This window comes from Parasteatoda tepidariorum, chromosome 8 (assembly GCF_043381705.1).
Source record: "Parasteatoda tepidariorum isolate YZ-2023 chromosome 8, CAS_Ptep_4.0, whole genome shotgun sequence".
In the NCBI taxonomy this organism is placed as follows: domain Eukaryota; kingdom Metazoa; phylum Arthropoda; class Arachnida; order Araneae; family Theridiidae; genus Parasteatoda; species Parasteatoda tepidariorum.
In genome coordinates, this window is record NC_092211.1 from 90,894,342 (window position 1) to 90,917,907 (window position 23,566).

The window sequence follows — 23,566 nt, forward strand, 5'->3', positions numbered from 1 at the left end:
CGCTTTACAACTGTGTTCAGGAGTATAAGAGATATGCATTTTTTAATAGTTTTTTGAATATGGCTCTTTGAAGACGAAAAAGCATAGATTTTCTTACAAAATGACTGATAACTAAAAAACTAATCCAAATTTTTGAAAAAGAAAAAAAATACTTCTTCATTATGTCAAACCACAATCATGTGCCGAGTTTCGTGAATGGGCGAGGCTTCTGGGGGGATATATTGTGATTACAGACAGACAGACAGACAAACAGACACACACACACAGCCGCGTTTATTATTATGTATAGATATAAATAGATTTTTGAGAATGTTCTTCTTTTCTATAAAGCTTCATACTATTGCCGATTATTTCATTTTATTCTGTACAGAATCCAAATTTTTAGTCTTAAATCTATCTTATTAGTAAAGATTAAAGATCTAACCATAAGGAACCAACTAAACCATGAGCAAATACATGATTATACAGAATTAATCATTATTAATACCTAATTTTTTTCTAAGTTTTGGTGACATTATTGTTTCATTTCTTCTTTCTTTGCTTGCGTTTATTTTTACTCTTTCTAATTTTTTCGACGAAAAAACTCTTCTCTCTATTTTTTTTTTCAACTTCTGGTTTAAGTCTTGTTTATAACATACATTTACCCATAATAAAGAGGGGTGCGAAAGATTAATACAAAATGATAAAAAATAGATCGAAGATTTTTGTAACATTAAATTGTTAGTTCGTTAATAATATCATGAAGTCTTCTTCAATTGAAATTGCACATAACATAACATCGCACAACAACACATAAAAAAAATTGAGAATCATAAATTATATCATAAGTTATAAACTGTTTAACTTTATCATAGGTGTAAAGTTGAAACAAAATTAGGAACTTAAAAAGAAAGAATGTGATATTCTTAAGGTGATGCAGCATTTTCCCCCTCAATTTTCTCTTTATATTATACTGCTTGACATGTCTGAAATACTTTCTCGTAAATGATTTCAAAAATTCTAAATACTTGAAAAGATATCCATGATTTTGAAAAACGCAGTACTCTTGCTAAATCTATATTGTATTAAAATTTAAACACGTTTTTTTATGTACTTCAATATCGGAAGATCAATTTAAAAAAATTACTATACAGGGCTGTTTCAAAATAACTTCAGATGTTTTTTAAACTTCTGAATCAAGTTTTTACACGTTTTTTTGTACGATACATTCCTCCATAAGCTAATAAGATTTCAAAACCAAATAAAAAATGAAATATTCTTAATTTTGCAAAAATATAAACAATATTGTACAATTCATACTCATTAAAAAATTGAAATTCTGAAATGAATTTTAATATAGCAAAATCCTGTCGAAAAATAATAAAATATTCTACCGTTTCGCTAGTTTTAAGGCTTCTAAAGCTTTTAGCGCCCTATTGCTATAGATGTATTGTCTTTATAAATACAAAACACGAATCTAACAAAAATTAGAACTCATCTCAACTGTCACATGACGCTGTCACATGAAATTGCCGAGTGTGAAGGAGCACATGAATGTAGAGAATCTGATGTTTGAGACGAAAGTAGATGAGGGAAATAAAACAGCGGGCATACTCTGTTTGTATTACAGCACTGTAATTAAAACACCGCTTTTTCAAGTAACGCCAACGTTCGTTGTGTAGACGCTGAGGAAGATTCTTGTTTAGAGAACCGAAACTATAGTATGTCCATTTCTTTGCCTATATTTGTGCTTCATTCTACGTAGCACAAATTCCTCGTTTGGACTCGTAGATACTATTTTTAAAAAAAATCTTTTTCTAAGATAATTCCCTAATATTTGTTTCCAAAGACAATTTTACTTTCCCTTGAATAAAAATAATATGTATGTTCTGCTAAACTGTCACTCTAAGAGTAAGTCTTAAAAATTGTTTTATAAACTAATGCAATCAAAGTGGTGTGAGCAGTTTTTTAGACGAAAAATATTTAAAACTCATAAAGAAAAATGTAATTGACTGTCTCGAGAGATGTAAGAGGATTGAAAAAGTTACTTCAGAATACATAGTTTTTTTTTATTCCGAGCTCTTACAACTTAACGAACGAATATGTATAATTTGTTTAAAGACCCATACCAAGTTTCCCTAAAGCGTCTCGGAAAAAAAAATTCTCTCATCTAGGGAACACTTCATTTTTATACATATTAATTAAAACGAATTAAGATTAACATCATTTTATTCTGATGAAAAGAGTTTAAAGCAACAACATAATGCTTACTTCTACATTTTTCTTTTTTTTTTCTCAGTCACTTGCAAATTTCAGGGATTTTAAAATGTTCGGTTTGTTTTTTCGAGATAAACTTTTAACTAGAATAAATTCTTGCTCAATTCAAACAACTTTTAAACATAGAATTAATCAATTGCTGTGAAATACTTCTATTTTTTCTTATTTGATACTTTTGTTTGTCTCGTTTGATACATTTGTTTCTTTAATTTAATGTTTCTATTTTGTCTCATTCGGTTTGTCTCGTTTCATTCTTTTGCTTGTTTCGTCTGTTGTTTTCTTTCATACTCCTATTTTAGTTATAAATTGATTTGCTGTTCGAAGTAGTTATTTGAATAGTGAACAACAATTTCATTTATTTTGGCGCATTCAGAGCGGAACAATTTTGGGGCAGCAATTTTACGAATTCGAGAAAAGTCTCGTAACAATATTATTCCATTTAAAACAGCAATTAAAAGTTTTAATGCATCGTAAAGTAATACCACATATTTATAGTGTTTAGTAAATCGTATCTGCAAAGTTTAATCATTTTGTACAGCAAGAAAGATGAACTAAGAACCCTATCTAAAATAACTGAAATATGATCTGAGTAGTTTTGTGGTTTGATTGGAGGATAGTATTGATTTTAAATCAATGCACTTTATGCTCATGATAAATAAGTGATAGGTTTTACGGAGGGATTTTCAGTTATTTTGGTAATATACAAAAAAAATGCATCCCATATGCGATATTTTTGGATTTCAAATAAACAAATAAAATCTTAAGACACACGAAACCATTAAAGTACTTAAAGTACAAACAATTAAACTATTCTATTACTGTTTAAATAAATAAAGATTCATTGATTCATTAGAGAATTTGTGAACTAGGTGACTAGCGCAAAACACGTGAATATATATTACGATTTCTCAAAATTCCAAGGTAAACACTGTTTTAAGAAATTTTAATAAATATTCAACCAATCTTAATTTTGTTTTAATTTAAAATTTTCTTGTATTTATTGTCAAAATATACCTTTAAAACATCCCATACATAGCCCTTTTATCGTAATTTGATTTCGCAATCAACCCTAAGAACTTAGCATGGTAGATTTAGATGTAAAAAATCACATTGCATTCCAAATGAACAAAATTGAACTAATGATTTAATATTGCGAAATTCAGTCTCTATATTTATTAATTTTACAAATGAAAGCAAAATTAATTTCTAAAACAAATGCGAAAGACTTTGATAATTTACCTCAATGCAATATTTTGCTGAGAATTTCATACATGAAAGATCGTTTTATCTAATTCGCTGACGCTCCGAAAGATTGCAAAACATCTTTGTGCTTGTCTCGCTTCACTACTCAGACCCATTTGAAATGTCTTCTATCTTAAAATCTCAAGAATATAAATAAATTATTAAATTTCTCTATATTCCATTTAATTCTCAATAATAAGTTATTCAAATTTAAAAAAAACTTAATTAAAATAAATGACGTACAATAGAAAAATTTGCAGAAAAAAAAATAACAATTATAATTTTAAAAAAGTTATAAATTTCAGAACTTTGATATATTATTGTAAATCTTCTATTTTTTATTATTATTATTACTGAATCTGCATAAGTACAACTAAAACATTATATGGAACACTCAAGTGATATAAATTATTCACTTCTAGCCTTTCAATTCGTCAAAATGTATAGCTCAGCTTATTTCAGCTTTTCGTTGAAAACGCGAGAAAAGAATTCTCATTCAGAAATTTGTAAACGTGTCTGTTTATGCTTTCATGCTTATGAGAGTTCACACGCTTGATCTTTCATCTCTTTGTTGCCAACACAAAAACGAAGAGTAAAAAAAAAATACATGATTAAAATAAATTTTGTTTTAATTACCAGATTAAGTGCTTCAGGTATTAAGTGCTGATTTTAATGACTTAAAAGGGTGACCTCAAATATGCTAGTTAATTAGACCTAATGATTCATCAAGTTTCGAAATTGAGCACCAAAACGAACTTTCTCTAAATAACACAGCTTTTTTTCAACGGATTAGAATTTTCAGTCTTAAAAAAGTGGAAGTAGCAAGAATGCGGAAAACGTAGACCATATCGAGAATTAAAAAAGAAAAATGACCTGTGAGTTTTGGAAAGAACGGCTTTTCCTTTCATCGGGTAAGTTAAAAGAAGAAAAAAAGAGAGAGGTAAAAAGAAAGTTGAAAAGAAAACATAATCACTTCCAAAATGTTATCAGCTTGAATTCAGTCGGAACAGCACATTAAAATCGAAACAGTTCCGGTTTTTAGTTTTTAAAACTATATAGGGAAGGGGTTTAACAAAAAATGATTATCGAATGTTTATCTACTGCTTGGAAAACTTGTTTAAAGAATTTATATCTAACTTTTGCTCTCTTATCACACCCCCCACCTCTGCCGAATGCTATCAATAAAAATTAGGTTAATTCACAATAACTTTCCTTCCTCACTATTTCCTATAATTTTACAAACTTCACAAACCTATATCAATAACCTATACCAACTCAAACCATCATTTATTTTTCATCAAAACTTAGTAGTCAAAATAAGGTCATGATACAGGGGATGAATAAAGCATTGATAGTTATTCTCTATGAATTACCATGTTTTAAAATTTCATTGAAATTATTCTTGGATCAGCATTTTGTTGGATAAATAAAAGGTAATTAAATTAAAGTTTCGATAAATTAAAGGTAGTAATGAATTATAAAGTTTACTGAATTTTTACTTCGTAATTTTGCATCACATATTTCATGATTTGCATTACTTTGAGTAAATTTTAAAATTCAATACTCAAGAGATACACAAATATATTGACTGATAATCAACGTCAACTTGTAGCCGAATAAAACTATTTTCAACATAATTAAGTTCTACATTCATTGGAAATAAAATATTAAAAAATAAGTTGTGATAAGTAGGTGAATAAGTATAGTTATGTACTGCAATCGTGGTATTATTAAAAATTCCATGATTGCACAATTATTATAAATCTCTTAAAATTTCACTGAAATAATTCTCGATTTAGACTTTATTGATTAAAAAAAACAGCTAAATAAAGTGAATAAAAGCAATGAGCATCTATTCAATTTTTATCTAATAATTTTACATAATTTAATATACATCGTCATACTAAAAGTTTGTCTTGACAGTCTCCCATAAATCAAGAACCGTTTATGTTAGCGACCTGAAATTTGGAGAGTGGTAGAAAGAGGCAATTCCTAAAAATTTTTAGAAAATTTAAATTATGTCTTTCCCTTTAAAAATGAAATTTTCTCATCGAGTTTGGAGCTAGCGTCATTGATATAATTGAAACGACGTACGAGTCTGTTTTTTTTTTTTAATGTTTTACAGATAGCGTCAGCAAAGTTTGCTTGCTCATAGCTCTCTGTAATTAAAAAAGAGTTTATTGCACGCTCTTAGACACTTAATTGTTTTTTATTCGTTGTATCAGATAAACTAAATGATCAACGAGAGCGTGGTAACCTAGGCAGACTTCATCATCAAACTAGCATTTCCAAAGTTACCTGGATCTAAGTGTTCACTTCGTTTGTAGTTATGATCCAAAAAATTTTCGCCTAAAGCTAAATAATTTAAAATCAACTTTATTTGAAATTTTAAAAAAATGAGTTCAGGTACTTCAAGGGGAAACTAATGGAGGAATTGTACTTACCCATTAAGGAGAAACTTTGAAAATCACAATGCTCTCATTGATTCCAATGATGCTTGAGTAATTTCAGTTTTAGTTACGAATTGAAATTTAAAGAAAATAAGCTGTGCAATAAAAAAAAATTAAGAGGGAAATTATATAAGTTTATTTTCGAGAAACGTAAGAAAATCGTCATACTAATATTGATGCCAATAATGCTTTATTAATTTTGGAAATAGGTTTCAAGTAAAGCTTAAAAAATATAATCTTTGTACTAAAAAGCAAGATTAATGGAGAGAATGAACGTGCCCGTTTAGGGTAACTGTAAGAAATAGCCTTATTATTATCGACGCTAATAATGCTTAATTATTGTTTTTATTGATTAAAGTATAAATAAGCTCTGCACTAAAAAGTAAAATTAATGGAGAAATGGTAATAATTCAATCAGGAGAAATGTTTAAAAATTGCCATACTATTGTTCACGCATAAGTTTTTCTAAAAAATAGAACATCAGAGTCGTCAAAATTATTTTGAGTTGGCTGTTGCAGAACAATTTATTTAAATGAATTTCACATTATTTTTTTTAGATAGTGGTTAGCGTTGAAAAAGGCCCTTCAAAGAGTTAACTTTGATATTAGGCACTTTCAGTGTTATGACAACTGGTATAATTTAATCACTACCAAATATACGATATAAATAAAATTAGTATAATTTGTACCTATTATAACTGCGTTAATGCTGCGCAGTTTAAACATAGATAATGTGGAAAGAAGTGCTTTACGGTACTTCGAAAGGGATAAGTACCAGAGAAAATCACTGAATTGTGGTGAGATTTTGTTCATTATGAGTTGACTTCGAGCTATAACATCATTTAGCAAAAGATATTGAATACAGTCAATCGCCATCTTGATAGAATGAACTACTAAAAACGTACTTGTTTTGTCTACTAACATTAAGTTATAGGCAAATACAAAAAATAAAAATGAATTAAAAAAATCTTAATTAATTTATCTTTATTAATTGTGTAGGTTTATGTCTTGTCAAAGAAGTGTAGAAGCAACAAAGCTCAAATTTTTCATGCAATTATTTACAAACGTGCACAGATTGGTAATATAATTTATATCTTTCATTCAGTCAGAAATCATTTTCACAAAATGACAAAATGGATGGTGTTAATGGCTCTGATCGGAAGCAGAATTTAGATTTTTTTTAACTGAAAATGCGTTTAAAAAAAGTTACATTAAATGTTAAAGTTATAAAAAAAGGAATGGGAGCATTTTTTCTCCCAATCCATTTTAATTGTCTACAATTCTAGTATATTTCTACATTTAAAGAAAAAATAATGCTTTAAAAAAAGGATAGAAAATTGTTTACTACAAAAAATAAAAATCGAATGATATCGCTTTTTTCGAATCTAATACCTAATATGATTCCTGGTCTAGGAATGCAGTTACGATTTATAAGAAAAAGAAATTCAGTCAATTCCATCAGAACCATGAAAATGTCATCTGCAGATTCCTTGTAAGTCAAGAAAAAGAAGTATTTGTCCAGGAATGTCAATAACAAGGCCTGGAAATGGAGAAAGACGTCTTTACAAACGAGAAAAAGAGATATATTCGCACCGTTTCTTCAGTTTTCGACGTACTTCAACTGTTTGAGCTTTTTCTGTTGGAAAAAATCAGTTTGTTTAGCTTCCTAATCTAAAATTTCAAAGCTACTATTATACAAATAAAATAAATTAAATTGACAAATCGTTTCATGCGTGAATTTCCAAGAGCGAAAAAAAAAACTTTAAAATTGGAAAGTTGCCCTTCCCATTGATCTCATGTAATTAGAATAACAAAACATTTCGAAAATCAACTCATCAAAATAAAGTTTAACTTTAGCCACCATTAACTAGCACTGCATTATTGCATTATTAATGATTGCAGTCAACTCATGACAGTCGAAATTCACCACAATCGAGCATTTATTCTTAATTAACTTACTTTTTCTTACTTCAACGATCGCTGATTTTATAACAGGTTTATAAAAACACAGACTAGCAACAATTAACAACATAAATATGTGGAATCAGATAGCTTTAAAAATACTAATTCGTTGACGGCGTTTTTACATTTGTTTGTATTTTGTTAAATCTCAAATTCCTCTTAAAACCACTTTTTTTCACTTTTGTAATAAAACCTGATTATCAGTAAATATTTTTTATTTTTCATTTTTAGAATTTTTGGAATCAATCATATTATTGATTTATCCTTTTCTCAATACTGTTATGCAGCTTTCAAGACAGTTTTGTGATGATTAGTATTAATATAATATTTGAAATAACAGAATAATAAATCCAAAGTATGAGAGTTCAGACTCGTGCAAGAATTATAAATATAATACTTTTGTTAGATACATAGTTTTATTTTATATATATATATATAATTGTACTTTGCTCACATCTGTAAGTATCATGTAATCCTCATGTCGTTGTGGAAGAGCTGAGCAGTAAATTTAAATTTTAAGAAAATACTTTTGTTCAAAACATTTTTTTATTGTTTAATATTTTTCTTTCTTTAAAATATCTTACGAGTCTACTGAATATGCATATCTTGATGAAGCTGTAATGCAATATTGCGAATACATTTATATTATTTCTCGTCTCACAATAACCACCTATATTCTCATTATAAATTATTCATAAAAAAGTGGCGTAAATTTACAAATAACATTTTCACTCATATTTTAACAAAACAAACTAAAGGTGTGCAACAGCAAAATAAAAAGGTTCATTTTAAGAGTTATTTTAATGAGCACCATTTCAAACAAAGTAGAAAAGTATCATAATATATATCGTAGCTGAAATTATGTTTAAAAGCTCATTTCATTAAATTGTCAATATCGACTTTGCTGAATGTTTTGCTTCTTTGTTTCTTTTTTTTTAACTAAATTATGTTAGAAGAGAGTGAAACGAAAACTGAAACCCTATTTGTTTAGACCCAATTTGTAGTTCTAGAATAATGTTCTCTCGTTGTCTATTCATCCTCTTTCATTACAGTTTCAGCGATAACTTTTATCAAAGGGAGTTAAATAGGGAGACTTTCTTTGTTTCTCTGTGCAATAACTCAAATAAAATGATTCACAATAAGTATAGTAAAAGCTCCATAGAGCGATCATGGCATATTACGAAAAGTTCGTCATTCATTTCTAAGGCATCATCCAATACTAATGTTACTAACCACTCGCTATTAATATAAAATTCTAATCAAGCCGCTCAGAAGATTTTAAATAATTAAAAGACAATCACGTCATTACACTCTATTAATAAGAACTTTGTTTTTTAACCCTCAAAATACGAGGCAACCGAAATGAGATCCCAATAATTAAATCAGAAGTCGATATTTATTATACAGAATATTATCTGTATAATAAACTTTTAATCTATACAAAACTTTTACTCTATAAAACATTAAATAGGCCAATACTTACCTATGGCTCTGAGACCTGGAACCTAACTGAAGCTAGGGAAAATAAAATTGCCATTTTTGAGAGAAAAGTTTTGAGGGCCATCCTTGGTGGGATAAAAATAAATAATTCCTGGAGAAGACGATATAATACTGAACTGTATAAAATCTACAGAGAGCCAGATATAGTGAAATTCATTAAAATAAATCGAATAAACTGGGCAGCTCACATTTTCAGAAGGAATGATGACTCAAATTTAAAGAAAATCCTATTACACAAACCCCTAACGAACAGGAAAAGAGGTAGACCCAGGCTGAGATGGCTGGATTTAGTTGAGACTGATTTCCTTACTCTAAAGGAGAAAAACTGGGGAACAAGTGTCAAAAGTAGAGAGAAGTGGATTCGAATTCAAAGGAAGGCACTGGCCCACCCTGGGCTGTCTAGCCAGATATGATGATGATTATCTAAAAATTGCAACTTGGCGATTAATTGGCTGATAAAATGAAGAAATCATAAAAATTGGTTTCAAACTCTGCATTCCTATTTGCCACGATAAATCATTCCTGGTACCCAATATTTAAGTAAAGTTTAACGTATTTTAGATTTAAGAAAATAATGATAAAAATTTTGTATATTTTCGGGAAGAAAAAAATAGTTTTCTGAACTCATAACTTAAAACCAGAAAAATCTGTTTATTCTCGGTATTTTCTTCAAAAAGTTAGTTTGACCAATGCTTCATTAATACTGGTAATATGCATTCATTGAAATAGACAAAGAAATAAGTGACAGGCTAAAAAGCAAAGTGAATAGAAGAAAGGCTTATAGGAAATTAGTTTAGAGAAGCCGTAGAAAATTAGCATACGCTTGATTTTTGTAATATGTACTACTGGTATTATGGTAATTAGAGCAGTTTTATAAAATGGTTTTTCCGCAGTTTCAAAGAGTATTTTTCTAGTGATTGTGAAAGATAGTGTCTTAACATTTTAATGAATTGGAATTAAGAGAACTTTGTATCACAACTGCTTGTAAATATTTTAAATTGTAAGTTAAAGATTCAGATAGAAAAATATCACACACCAAAGTCCTTATCAAGGTCTTAAAATAATTCTATTTGTTTTTAAAATTTCAGTTTGTTGCAACAGAAAAAAGTGTTTTATACAAAACTCAAATTTTGAAGGGTTATGCAATAAGTTTCAAACATGGGAATAAAGTATTATATTGATATGTATATGTGGAGATTCTCAAAACTGCACCAATACTAAACAGTTTCAATACGGCATTTCTTATTTACCTCATACTAAAAACTAATGTGAATTAGTTATATTAAGATTAAAGTGAAATCAAAAGCAATTCTGATGCATTAAACATACACACATCAATACAATCACTTTATGTAATTTTCCCTGATTCATAAATACTCTTAAGCCTGATTCTTCAATTTAGTCAGTCTTGTGCTTGATTTCGTAGTGTTTTTCCCCCAAGTCAAAATTCTTGATGGTCCCAGGATTTGAGGGTTTATGTTGGTTTCAGTTCAACATCATTTTATGGTCACCATCATGCAACATTTTCCATTATGTGTTCATAGTTTTTGATATGCAAACAAATTTCTATCATTCCATGATAAAAAAATACTACTTTAATACTATGATGGTTAACAATCAAGAGAAGTTTAACTCTCATGAACCAACAATCCGTGATGGTCTATGAGGATTCAAACTATACATTTTCATGATGGTTTAACTCAATGGCAATTCTTGTTCAAATCTTGTTGGTTTTCAGGAATATACCATTAAAACAATGTGGTTTTTTTTATTTTGGCCTATCATAAATCAGTCCGAATTCCTACTTTGGGGTGATGGTGGTTCATGATGTAGCAATATTTCATTTCTAAGAAACTATGAGGGAAATTTTTTGATATTTTAACATGAACAAACCATCAAAACAAGTCGCTGTTCTTATGTTGGATCATCATAAATCAGTCCGAATTCCTACAATGAAGTGATGGTTACTTGTGTTGGTTACTATCAAGATTATGTTAGTCCATCAATGGAAAACCATCAAAAGATTTATTTGACTTGGGTCAGCACTGATAAATAAAAAAAAATTTCTCTATTCACCCCATACGTACTCAGCTAGCACACTATAAAAATATCCAATACTATGTAAAAAAAAAGTTCAAAAAAATCAAATTCATAATTTGAATTTAATAATTAAAAAGAAAAAATATTAAGTTGAATTAATGAAATTTTTTAAAAATTGTTTATCACATTTATGAATTAAATTTTGTTTCCGACAAATATTTCTAAGTAAATCTCGAATTTCTTCCAGCTTTTTTCTCAGGAGTATCATNNNAATTTTCTTTCTATATTGTTAGGTAAATATATTGATAAATTTCAATTTTATTTATTATTTATTTTTAAACTAAGAAGTCTTTCATTATTTGCGCGATCATTTTTAGAAAATATAACATTAATATCTTTCTTAAGCAAAACATATACATCAAATTCATAAATTGATTTAAATCAATCTGAGTATGAAGTTTTGATAGAAATATCCGACTTTCTGCGCCTTACAAGTAAATGAATTTCAAAAATACTATATCGCGATACATCGCTATATCGCGATGCAAAACTGACGATACATCACGATATAAAATTTCTTATATCGCCCAGTCCTAGTCAGCACTGATAAATAAAAAAAAATTTCTCTATTCACCCCATACGTATTCAGCTAGCACACTATAAAAATATCCAATACTATGTAAAAAAAAAAAAAGTGCAAAAAAATCAAATTCATAATTTGAATTTAATAATTAAAAAGAAAAATATTAAATTCAATTAATTAAATTTTTTAAAAACTGTTTATCACATTTATGAATTAAATTTTGTTTCCGACAAATATTTCTAAATAAATCTCGAATTTTTTCCAGCTTTTTTCTCAAGAGGTTCTTTCAAAGGAGGTTTCCCAGGAAGAATAGATTTTATTTATTTTAAACAATAAATTAAATTTTATTTTTAAATAATATAATAAAAATCTTTCCCATATTATAAAACACGCTGACTAAAACCTATTGACTGTCGATGTTTTAAAATATGAGTTTGAAACTAACCAATTCCCAGAAAAACTCATTTACTTTAAAAATAAAAAATTCATTTCATTTCATTGTCAAAAATAAATGCATTTTATAATTTAATTATTAATAGAAATTTTTGTATTACCATTGAAAAGAAGACGAAAACTGATAATGTGAAATAAAAGAATTTGTTTTCCTGATAGAAATCGTATCCATTACATTCAGGATTTGTTATCCTCAAAATCTGAATATCCGCTCTTTCCTTTTTTTTATCGTTAGCTTCTAATATAAATGCAAATTTATCTTCCCTGTCAGCTTTTTTTTTCTCTCCTTTTACTTACCTAATCGGCATTCTACATCAATCTATCAACATGTCTTCTTTTTTAGTATTACAAATTGGATGTTCTTTGTATACCTACATTAGAAGTTTGGTTTATTTCTGATTGAGTACTTCTTAAAAAGTATTTTTTTTTTTTTTTTGCCATTCACTGTTCATTTAGAAAATTCCTTGACTTTTCTAAGAGAGGATGGTTGCAAAATACCGATTATGGATCAGAATTTTTAAGCAATGTAAAAGAGACCTGTGTTTAAAAGATACAGTTTTCTTCATGTCTTAAAGCATTTAATAATATTTAGCTACAGTTCAACAAATTGTTTTTCTTTTTTTAACCTTTTACCAAAAAAATCTGTTAAGATGTAGTTCTTAATTTCTATCCATAGAAAGCCATTTATTTTTCTTAGCATAAAAACCAAAGATGACTCTGACTGAGATAATTCTCTCCGAAATGATTGTAAAATTAAGTGGTTATTTCTAGTAAATATTTTTAAAAAAATTAACGAAGCATGTTTTGTACAATACGTTATTTTCATAAAAACCAACACTTTATAATGAAATAAATAACGTTAGTAATGATACTTCGAAAGCTTCTCGTTTCAGCTATATTGAAAAGAATTAAAAATTTCAATTGTCTCAGGCGTTTCCGTGAACTAAGAAACAAAGAGTAAGCAGATTCGTTTGTGAAAAAAAAATTCCAATGATTACTTTCTTTTATTTAAAAAATATGCTAGCAACAATATTCCTAGGTAATTTTTAATATCATTCATAGTAAATAAATTCAAATCGATAATAATAAAATTAAGAGTTTGTCTGCCCGTATGTGCCTCGCTTAAACTCCAGAACGGTTTGTTCTATCATCCTGAAATGTGGAAGCCAGCTGGAAGGGTCAATTTTAGGCAACAATCCTAAAATTCATTAGAAATTTTCCATTAGAACGTTCGACGGAATTTTCTCATTGGTTAAACGTTAGCCATTGTATTTAATTAAAATATCAACCATTCTATTTTCTTTTCAAATGTTATAAGAATAAATAACATCGGTGATATTTACTTGTTCACAGCTCTATTTGATCTAAATAGGAGTTCATTGCGCGTACTTTAATACTTAATTATTTTTTATTCGTTATGTCAGATAATTTCAGTAAGCAACGCTAACATGGTAGCATTCGTCAACTACATTACCAAATTCGTATTTCTAAAGCTTTATGAAACCACGTGTTTATTTTGTTAATAGCAATTCTTATAAACCCTGGTTCTTTAAAACTAAATAATTTGAAATCAACAGTAATTAAAGTGGAAAATAATAGTTCTGTATTGAAAGGCAGAACCAATGGAAAAGTGGTACTACTTCGTTTAGAAGAAACATAAAAACTTGCCGTAATATCATTGACGCCAATGGTGTTAAATCAATTACGGCAATCAGTACATATCGTGATTAAAAAAATAAGCTATGTACTAAAAAAGTCGCCATGCTCTTATTGACATAAATGTTGCTAAATTAATGTCGGTATTGTGTAATATTTGAAATTAAAAAACATGCTATGTACTGAAAACCAAAGTTAACGATACATATTGGTATCATGCACTTTGTGAAGAGGATAAGTATAAGAAGAACAAAGAAAAGATACTTAATTTTATAGGTATCTTTAAAAAATCACCACATTTTTATTAACACTAATGCTTAATATTGATGATATGTATTAGTTGAAATTTTTAAAAAATCCATATTTCAAAAGCAAAGTAAATGAGGAAAAGTCGCTCAGAGGAACAGTAGAAAATCGTTATACTAATATTATACTAATACGCAGATGGCGCTAAATTAATTTTGATAACACGTACTATTGGTATTGTGGAAATTGATGCAGTTTTAATCCGAAATTCTAGTACAGATTTCCCATAGTTTCAGAAAATGTTTTTAGTAGCAATAAAGAATATAGATTAATATATTAATGAACTTTAAAAGAGCCGGGATAGCGTGGTTGGTAGTGCGCTGGACTCTTGTTCGTAAGAACTAGAATACAAATCCAACCAGTTAAAGGCTCCCCATGTAGTAAATGGCGAAAGGTGCAAGTTAGACCTGTCTGGTCACAAAGCATTTCATGTTCCCATAACAAATTATATCTCTAGAAGTACTGGATTGGAGATTAAATGTCCTCTGGTTCAGATCAAAATTACGATCTGAGGATGAATGTATGGATGTATGAATGGGTCAGTCCGTGTAACGTATGGGTGTGGCTGAAGTCGAATTCTTGAACATAGATTCTTGGCCAGTGGAAAGCAATAATAATCGCATCCCTTGCCTTAATGGCCTACAACAACAGCAATGAACTTTAAAAAAGCTTTTTTCCACCACTACTTGTATTTTAAACAGTCACAGTGTTCCGGATTCACCCCGTGCTACTGCGTTAGTCATGTTTAGACTTTTGACCGAACATAATTGTCTACGTTCACATTTATTTAGCCTCAAGCTGACTACTTCATCAGATTGCCTTTTATGTAACTGCGGACAAGCCATGACTGCTGCGCATTTGAACACAGGCTCTGCACTACAAGACTTTGACTGTATTGTTAAGAAGTACTGGAGAGCTAAAAGCCTAATGACCTAATAATCAGTGGCTGGCATTTTTTTAATAAAAATAATGTTTCAAACAGTATATAAGAGGTAAAATAGAGAATGGCGTTACTCTAAAAACCTTACCAGGGTTTTATGAGTATTTTTTTTTTTTTTAAAGTTTTGGCTTCATTTTGCGATACGTAATTTGCTCTAAACTCAAGAATTAAAGGGTAGATAATAGGTATAAAATATACTAATATAAGTACAAACTATGATATAATGTGTAATATTTAAAATTTCATCAATACTGTTCATTTTGAATACAGTTACTGTGGAAATAAGTATCTTACGCCCCTTAAAATAATAAACTAAATAGATAAATAATAAGCAAAAATCATTTGATGGCGATAAAATTTGACTATCGTGAGTTAGCCACGATCAATACCATCATGCCAAATGATACTAAATTCAATTAATCTTTATTCTGATGGAGAAAAAAGCGTGTTTTGATTAACTTATAACGTAAAACAACCACGAAGGGTGACAAATAATTATAAATAAATGAACAATTGTAATCATTTTAGCTTTATTAATGGTGTCTGTATTCTGTTGTATGTATGATTCTGTAGTGTTGATAGTACTCATATATCTATTATTTTCTTTTTTACTTTGAATGACTGTTCAGCTAGTAATACACCATAGTTCTCAAAATTATAATCCTTGATGGATAAAATGTGGAGAAAAAAAAGTCTAAAATCAAGAAAATCGAGATTTAAAAAAATATTACTGAAAATAACTTGCGGTGAATACTCAAATAAAACTAATGTTTCTTATTCAGAATTTTATTCTTTAAATCTGTTATTATCCTTTTTTAATGGTGCTTAAAAAATATTAAAGCAAAAAACACTTTTAATTTTTCGTTTTGTAAACGAAACCAACGTTTTTACATAAAAAGAATTAAATGACTTTTACGATAGATCTTTTTACAAGATTAATTGAAGATTGAAGTAAAAAGAATCATAAAAGAGAGATTTTTGCTGATTTGAAATGTTTTGTTTTAAGCTGTATCCAAACATCTGATAAAGCTGTTTACAATACAAATTTTTACGCAATTTACACAAAACGGACGTCTGAAACAAGCATTCGATGACGGTTCACTCTAAGCAGCTTCATTTAAGTATTTGTGTTGGTGTACATTAATGTTAGATATTTCTGTATTCAACTGTTAATGTCACTTAACAAGAATTCTACGAACAAGGAAACACTCTGTGATAATCCTTTGTTCAGTTAAAATGTATTCCAATCCTCTAAATAAGTAGACGAAGAATTTGATGAAATTCTCTAATTGATCCTCGTTGTTGCTAAGCATTGGACTGAGAGGAAATTTTCCCTGAAAACCTAGTAAGTTCTTTAACTGAATGACTTCGGAAAGTTTAGTAATAAGTCGCATTTTTCAGATTAAGAGAGTGGCTTTGAGTATCGGTAGTATGATGTTTTTAGATATTGCGCTGTCATCTAGTGAAAATTTTAGAAAACTGTTAAGTTCCTGTAAGGGGTTTATGATAGTCTGTAATTGTTTTAGTTGACGAACAGAGTTAAATTTTGAATTTTTTTTTTTGAACCAATGAAGTACTTTTATTAAAAAGGACTTGGATTTTAACAATAGAAGGCAGAAAGGTCATTTTACACAACCTCCATTTTCCCAGAACGAACTCAAGTTTTGGAGAATCTTAATTGAGTGAAAATGGTTGTTCCCCAATTTTGATACGCTCCGTGTTAACAATGGTACTAAAAATATTTTCTTCGTTTATCCAGAATAAATACTCGGGAATAGTTTTGTCTCATTTGAAAAAAATTGTGGTTATAGTAATAATCGAAGACTTACCAATGGTGGTGAGCACTGTTGTGGCGAAATAGAAAGCTCCTGAAAACTTCCACTGTATTCCCGCCTTGTGCGGTACCCCTTTAATGATCACAGTAGTCCATATCCTATAATCTTCTTTGCTTATGTTGTATTTCTTGATGAGCAATCCTTCTATGTAAAGCAACATGTCCCTCTGAATCTTCTCCTGGTCCGATTCCAGGGCGTCAAAGATGGCCGCCCCGATCAGCAAGTATGTGAAGGTGCACACGATCAACGATAATGTACGTACGTTTTGCCTCTTCATGCCTCCAAGCGGCTGATTTTATTCATCTTTTGCACAAAATCAGCAATCGGTTGTGATTTTGGCTGACTAGTAAAATTAAATAATTTGTATCGTTGTTGACTGATTTATTTTTTCTAGTAAATAATGAGACATGTCTTTAACGATGAACTTTTAAGATCGAAACGATGTTAGCAGCATTACGTTTTCCAAGTAGATTTCGCTCTTAGTTTTCATTCTTGGAGTTGCAAACCTGAAATTAAAGAAAAGCAGGGATTCTTAGAAACATAAATTAAAACCATTAAACTTTGGATCATTCGAAGTTATAATTAGAGCAAAATATTTCCCCTTAAAATGCGGAATTTAGTTTATATGAAGTTCACATAAGCGAGAATTCAAATATTTATTGATGAAGTTGGTTTAAGTAGCAAACCTATTTACCTTAACAAAGGGGAGAATTTGTCCACATTAGCAGAGTATAATTTCGTTCCTAGATTATATTTAAAGTGACAAGAGGTTATTATGTTAGAATTGAGTTTAAAACAAGCGTGCTGTTGCTATTAAATGATAGAAAATCTTGAATCGCTTATTTTATTCCTATAATAAAGACTAACAATAACTCTGCAAAAGAATTGTATCAAAAAATCTAAATTTATATAAATGCCATGAAGTGTCCTTACTGCTTTTCCAATCTATCTAAGGAAGTCTGTCGATGACTGTGGTTTAACTATTTCAAGTAGGAGTGTGGGTTTTTGAACAATTCTTTACTGGGGTCGGTGAGAAAAATATTCGAAGCCCCTCTCACTAAAATGGCTCTTTTACGTTTCCATAGCAACAGACACCTCCAGGTTCTATGGCAGTTCTTTTGATTATTGGTTCCCGAAAGGTGCTCTGTGGAACCCCAGGCTTCCATGGAACCTGTACATTGAAGGGACTCAGGTGATCCGAGAGTTACAACTTGTTTGCGATTTGTAGAACACGGATAAGCAAAAGACAATAACGAAAAGCTAAGTTACAAGATGGGTCTAGAGAGAAAATCATTCATCGTAGCATATAGCATGAAGCAATATTTAAGAAAACCTACAGGGTGGGGCAAAAAAAACCTGATCTAAGTTATTGCACCATGGAATGGAAGTTAACTCATTTCTTATTGTATACCACTTTAATTATAAATTATTTTATGACATATATTTCTTAGTATACGTATTTTTTGGCACAATTTTTATTATCTAAGCAAGAAAAGTGCAAAGTCATTTCTTTGTTCTCTACACAATCGCTGTACCCAAAAGTTTGGACTCTCTGAAATAATCGCTTCTGTATTAAAGGTAGATGACTTGCGGCAATAAGCGAAAATGTCAATAAGCGTTTGCGCATCTGGAAAAAAATATTTATTTGTAAAGATCCATTCTTATTATTGGTTATATTTTGCTAATTAATTTATTTTTAATAAAATCATGCTAAAAATTGTGAGCAAGATTTTTTTGTCACATTTTGCATTGATGAACAATGATTTCTAGAACTGAGAATTATGTTGATATTGCACGACTATATCCTGTGATTAATAAAAGTCAGGGTTCCACAAAAAAGATCCTTCAGGTTTCTAAAAAAAAAAATGGGATCCATTGCTTTAGATAAACTATCATTAGAGAAATTCTGTTCCCGAAAGAACCATCGAATCAAAAAGTGTCTTTATAGTGCCCTTTCAAATACCTTTCGTTTCAAGTTGGAATATATATGCTTTAGTTAATATAACTTTCTTTTAAAAATGAACATTTTGCAAAACCGTAAAACGGGGTGTGCACTTTCATGGACAGAACTTTTAATAATACTTAGGACCCTTAACATTTCAAAAATAAACAGTACCTGGACATTAAATTTCCGTTCCAAAATTTCGTAATCGATTTATCTCAATATACATCCAATTTATATCCTTCCTTCCATTTTTTAAACCCTGCAGAAGTGTTTTTCCTTTATAAAAGCAGTCAAGAGGGAAAAACTACCGCATTCTTCCATTTCATAGTTTCCTTATCACTTTACCGAAACGGCCGTTGATCGTAAAAATTACTTTCATTTTTATACAATTTTTATGAAAAAGAAAAAGGAAGATCGAAGTTTCGCAAATCATTTACTTAAACTATTCACTTGTCAGCAGGTCCACTGATTCTAATTTATCTTTGTTGCTATTGTCATTATTATTTAATTTTTCTTTTATTGCTCTATATTATGAATTGAGGAGTCAACTATTTTCTTAGTGTATTTCATATTTCTTAGTGTAAAACTTTAAAAAAAAACTTTTTTTTTAATTTTGCATATTGTGATGCGATAACTGTTCGCAATTGATGCTATGCTAGATATTTCTTTGTATCATAATGTTAGTAACAGGATTAGGGACTAAAAACAAATGATATTCCACACTTGCGTTAAAATAAAAACAATTATCATCATCAGGGCATTTTTATGTCCCCCTTTTTCATTTTTTTGTTCATATTAAAAAATTAAAATTGCAGTTTTGCTCTGATTTTATTTTATGTTGAAAAACATCGATGCTGTCTACGGTTCAAATTAGGTCCGTCTTGTTAAAAAGTTAAAGTCAAAGAAACATTTGAACTCGAATAGAAAAAAAAACAGATCATTTTCACCTAATTTGAACAATCTTAAATGCTCCAATAAGAATATTGATAAGGTGATACCGGCTTCATATAAAGGAAATGTGGAGCCTATTGATTTGTAACTATTGTATGAAGATAATCTTTTTTGTTTAAAAAAAATTATAGACACTTCATACAAAATAAGAACGCATGTTATCTTTATTGATAGTGATCTTGCGTAAGTCTTCAAAATACATAGTTAAAGTTTGAAACTAAGTATTGAAATGTGATCTGTAACATTTTGTTTCTGAAATACAAGCATATGTAACGAAGCATTTCATCAAAAGGGGACAGTGAGGAGGAAGAGGAGGGAAATGCTGAATCATTCATAAGCTGCTGTGACATGATTGTTTTTTTTTACTGCCGGATTTTCTTTGTGGTTATTATAGAAAGTATTAATTTCATTTATATTTGAATATGCATTTATATTCCAAAAGCATGTGGCATGCTGATTTATTTATCAAATTATATTATCGCTAACATATAACTGAACGTGTGACAAGATTGTTCTTTTTTAAAATCTTTCTCCTAGTCTATAAAATACTTTGGTTATTGAAAATTAATTATATTTAAAAGTTTTGAGGAAGTAAAATTAATTTAAATTACCTAACTTCGTTAAATATATACCATTTGATAAAATAGTACTATTTACAAAAGATCCTAATTCGGTGTTATAAATATAGAATGAGGTATAAAATTTTTAAAAAATTTAAAATTATAGCATTTAAATTCCTTAGTTTATAAGCTAAGCAATTTATTTCAAAACCTTTTTATCATAAAAAAACACCTGATATATATTTTTCCTTAACTCCAAGCTGAAAAATAACTTAGTTTTGATTAAGAATTTAGTCCTGAAATCATTCTTTAATACATCAAATTTATTTGATTCTCTATTAATTTCAAGTTAACTTAGATTTGCATTCGTTTAAAATATTTTCCAAAACCACATTTTTATTGCCTAATATCTGTAAAAGAAAGACACTTTTAATGCTGATTGAGTGTAACAATTAAGGTTTATTTTAAGTTAGAAAACTTAGAGAACAACAAATAAATTCTTAAACTCAAGACTTAAATCAAATATGTCAGACTTTCTTTTGGAAATCTTTATTTAGAATGTGTTTAGATCCATAATAAATAAAAAATATTTATTGTACATTTTTTATTGTACATTTTTTTTCGTATCTCATTACAATGATACAAAAAAATAAAATCTAAAACTTTACTTAAATTCCATTACATTATTGCAAGAATCAAAAAAAATCCGTTATCTAAAATCAAATTATTGCATCTTTATACATTAAAAAATTCAGTAAAAAGTATCAAGTGTAACGTAAATTCTATTTCAATTATGCAAAAAGTTAAAAGAAAATCTAAATTCTAGCTCTAGCTTCTTTAAATTGATTCTTAAAAGCAAATACTAATCCTTTACTTAATGTTCTTAAAGCAGACACCTAAGTTTTACATTAATGCAAATATTAGGAAAAACAATTTATAACCTAATTTTAACTTCTTTCAAAATTCAAAAGAAAATATCAGTCCTATCTAAAATTAAGTATACATATGTTTGGATACCGGAATTGGTTAGATATCCTTGATATTTCGAGTGTAATCACTAGAAGAAGAAAATTACCCTGTTTCACTAAAAAAAACTGAAAACGTAATCAATTTATAAAAATCTAAAAACATATTTTATGTAATTGTCAACAAAAAAATCAATGTCAAAAAAACTCCACAAAATATTCTTAATTCCTTCTTGAACATAAATAATATTTAAATTTCATTGGTAAATTTTATTGATTAAAAAATTTACTTCAAAATCAAATCAGTTGTAATGGATATAAAATTTCAATACCATTAATCATTGATCAAGCCTTTACGTGAAAGCCATTCTTTTTTTTTTCCATTGAACTTGTTTACCTTCAAAAGAAAAACTTGAAAAGGGGCTATTCAAAATATTATACTAAAGATTTCATGAACACTCTCTACGGAACTGATTATTTTCTGAGGAAGATTTCTTGAAAAATAGTTTATAATATGACATGAAATACCTTAAGCCCAGGGAATTATTCTCTTTTAAACAGAGTTTTAAAAAAAGACCAGAAGCTTAAATAATTCATGTTTTCAATTATGAATATAAGAATTCAAAAATAAATAAAACACGATCAAGTAAACATGATTAATTGGATACTATCAAAAGCAAAAATTTTTAAAAATTTTATTAAAAAAAAGAAATTTTGAAAAGTGTTTTTTCAGTGGATTTATTCTAATTAATAATTTTTCTAACAGCTCTTTCAAAGATTCCTAATATTTTCAGATTTTTTATTGTTGAAAAATTTAACTAGAAATAGTATTATATGAAATAAAATATCTTAAGAATTAAGAAAATTATTTTAGAATCCTTGTTTATTTTCCTAAATTAGAAGTTTGAAATTTTTCGTTGCCGGAGTAAATGTGCATTTTATATTCGAAAAAAATAGCTAAACACATTTTTTGTAAAAAAAAATTAGATAGTTAGGTAGAGCAGGGCGTAAAATTGTCACTCGCAGCTTGCCATTGGAGACCAAATATTTAAGGCTGAAATTTTGCCTTATAAAATGGTGTGTTTCAAATTAGACTGCCATATTTTCTTAGAGTTATGAATTTTTAGTTGACAAATATTAAAAATGGGCAGCAATAGTTTCAGACTTTAAGAGGGAGATTTATGCACCATAGAAAGACTGCGATCTACAGATGAGTTGACATCTCTGCCTGTTTTGACGCCTTGGGAAGGTGTTCCAAAATTATTGAATTTGACATAAACTTTCCGATTCTAATTTTATTTTAATGAAAATACGTTGGCAGACACTAACATTGACTGGAGAGAGGTTTAAAAGTAAAGAATGTTCAGCACCAAATATACTCCAGATTATAAAATTTCATCCGTGATCAGATCTTGCTATGAGAGAGGTTTCAGAAAAAACTGATAACATCTTACAGTAACTCTTTGGTAATTTGCTCAAAATTTCTGTAAATTAAACCTTCCTCCCAACAAAGTTTGATCCTGAATTCGACGCATTTTACTATCAAAAAGAGGCTCTATATAAATAATAAGCGTTAAAAGTCTGTATATAGTGTAAAAACACTTCTTACGACTTAATTTTTTGTATTCTAATGGCTTTTAATGATATGCGAATAACATTGGAATCATTAAAACTCTTTTTTAACTAAAATCCCTCAGTTTTAACAATAAAAGTGATTTTTCATTTTGCACATTTTTTTATGGTTTCGATCACCAAAAATCTCTTGATGAAAATTGTTTATATTTTTCGCGAAAATAGAAGCGAGCAAAAGGTTTTGTTATCTTTATAACTGAAATTCATGCCCTGAAGTAGGGAATAGAAAATAAGGTACTGTACTGTAAATTGACGACTTGTGGTGCATTGTTTCTGTGGTCAACTTATGTA

The 23,566-nt window shown here is 28.8% G+C and overlaps 1 protein-coding gene across 1 annotated transcript in view; it reads right to left on the reverse strand.

Annotated features, from left to right (window-relative positions):
* The window catches only part of LOC107446547 (two pore potassium channel protein sup-9-like), a 92,001-nt gene that overhangs the window by 63,303 nt on the left and 5,132 nt on the right, over positions 1 to 23,566 (reverse strand). Inside the window, exon 2 of the mRNA XM_071184367.1 lies at positions 17,217 to 17,728. Coding sequence (XP_071040468.1) covers positions 17,217 to 17,499 — 283 coding nt within the window. The 5' untranslated portion in view covers positions 17,500 to 17,728. The remainder of the gene's footprint in view (positions 1 to 17,216; positions 17,729 to 23,566) is intronic.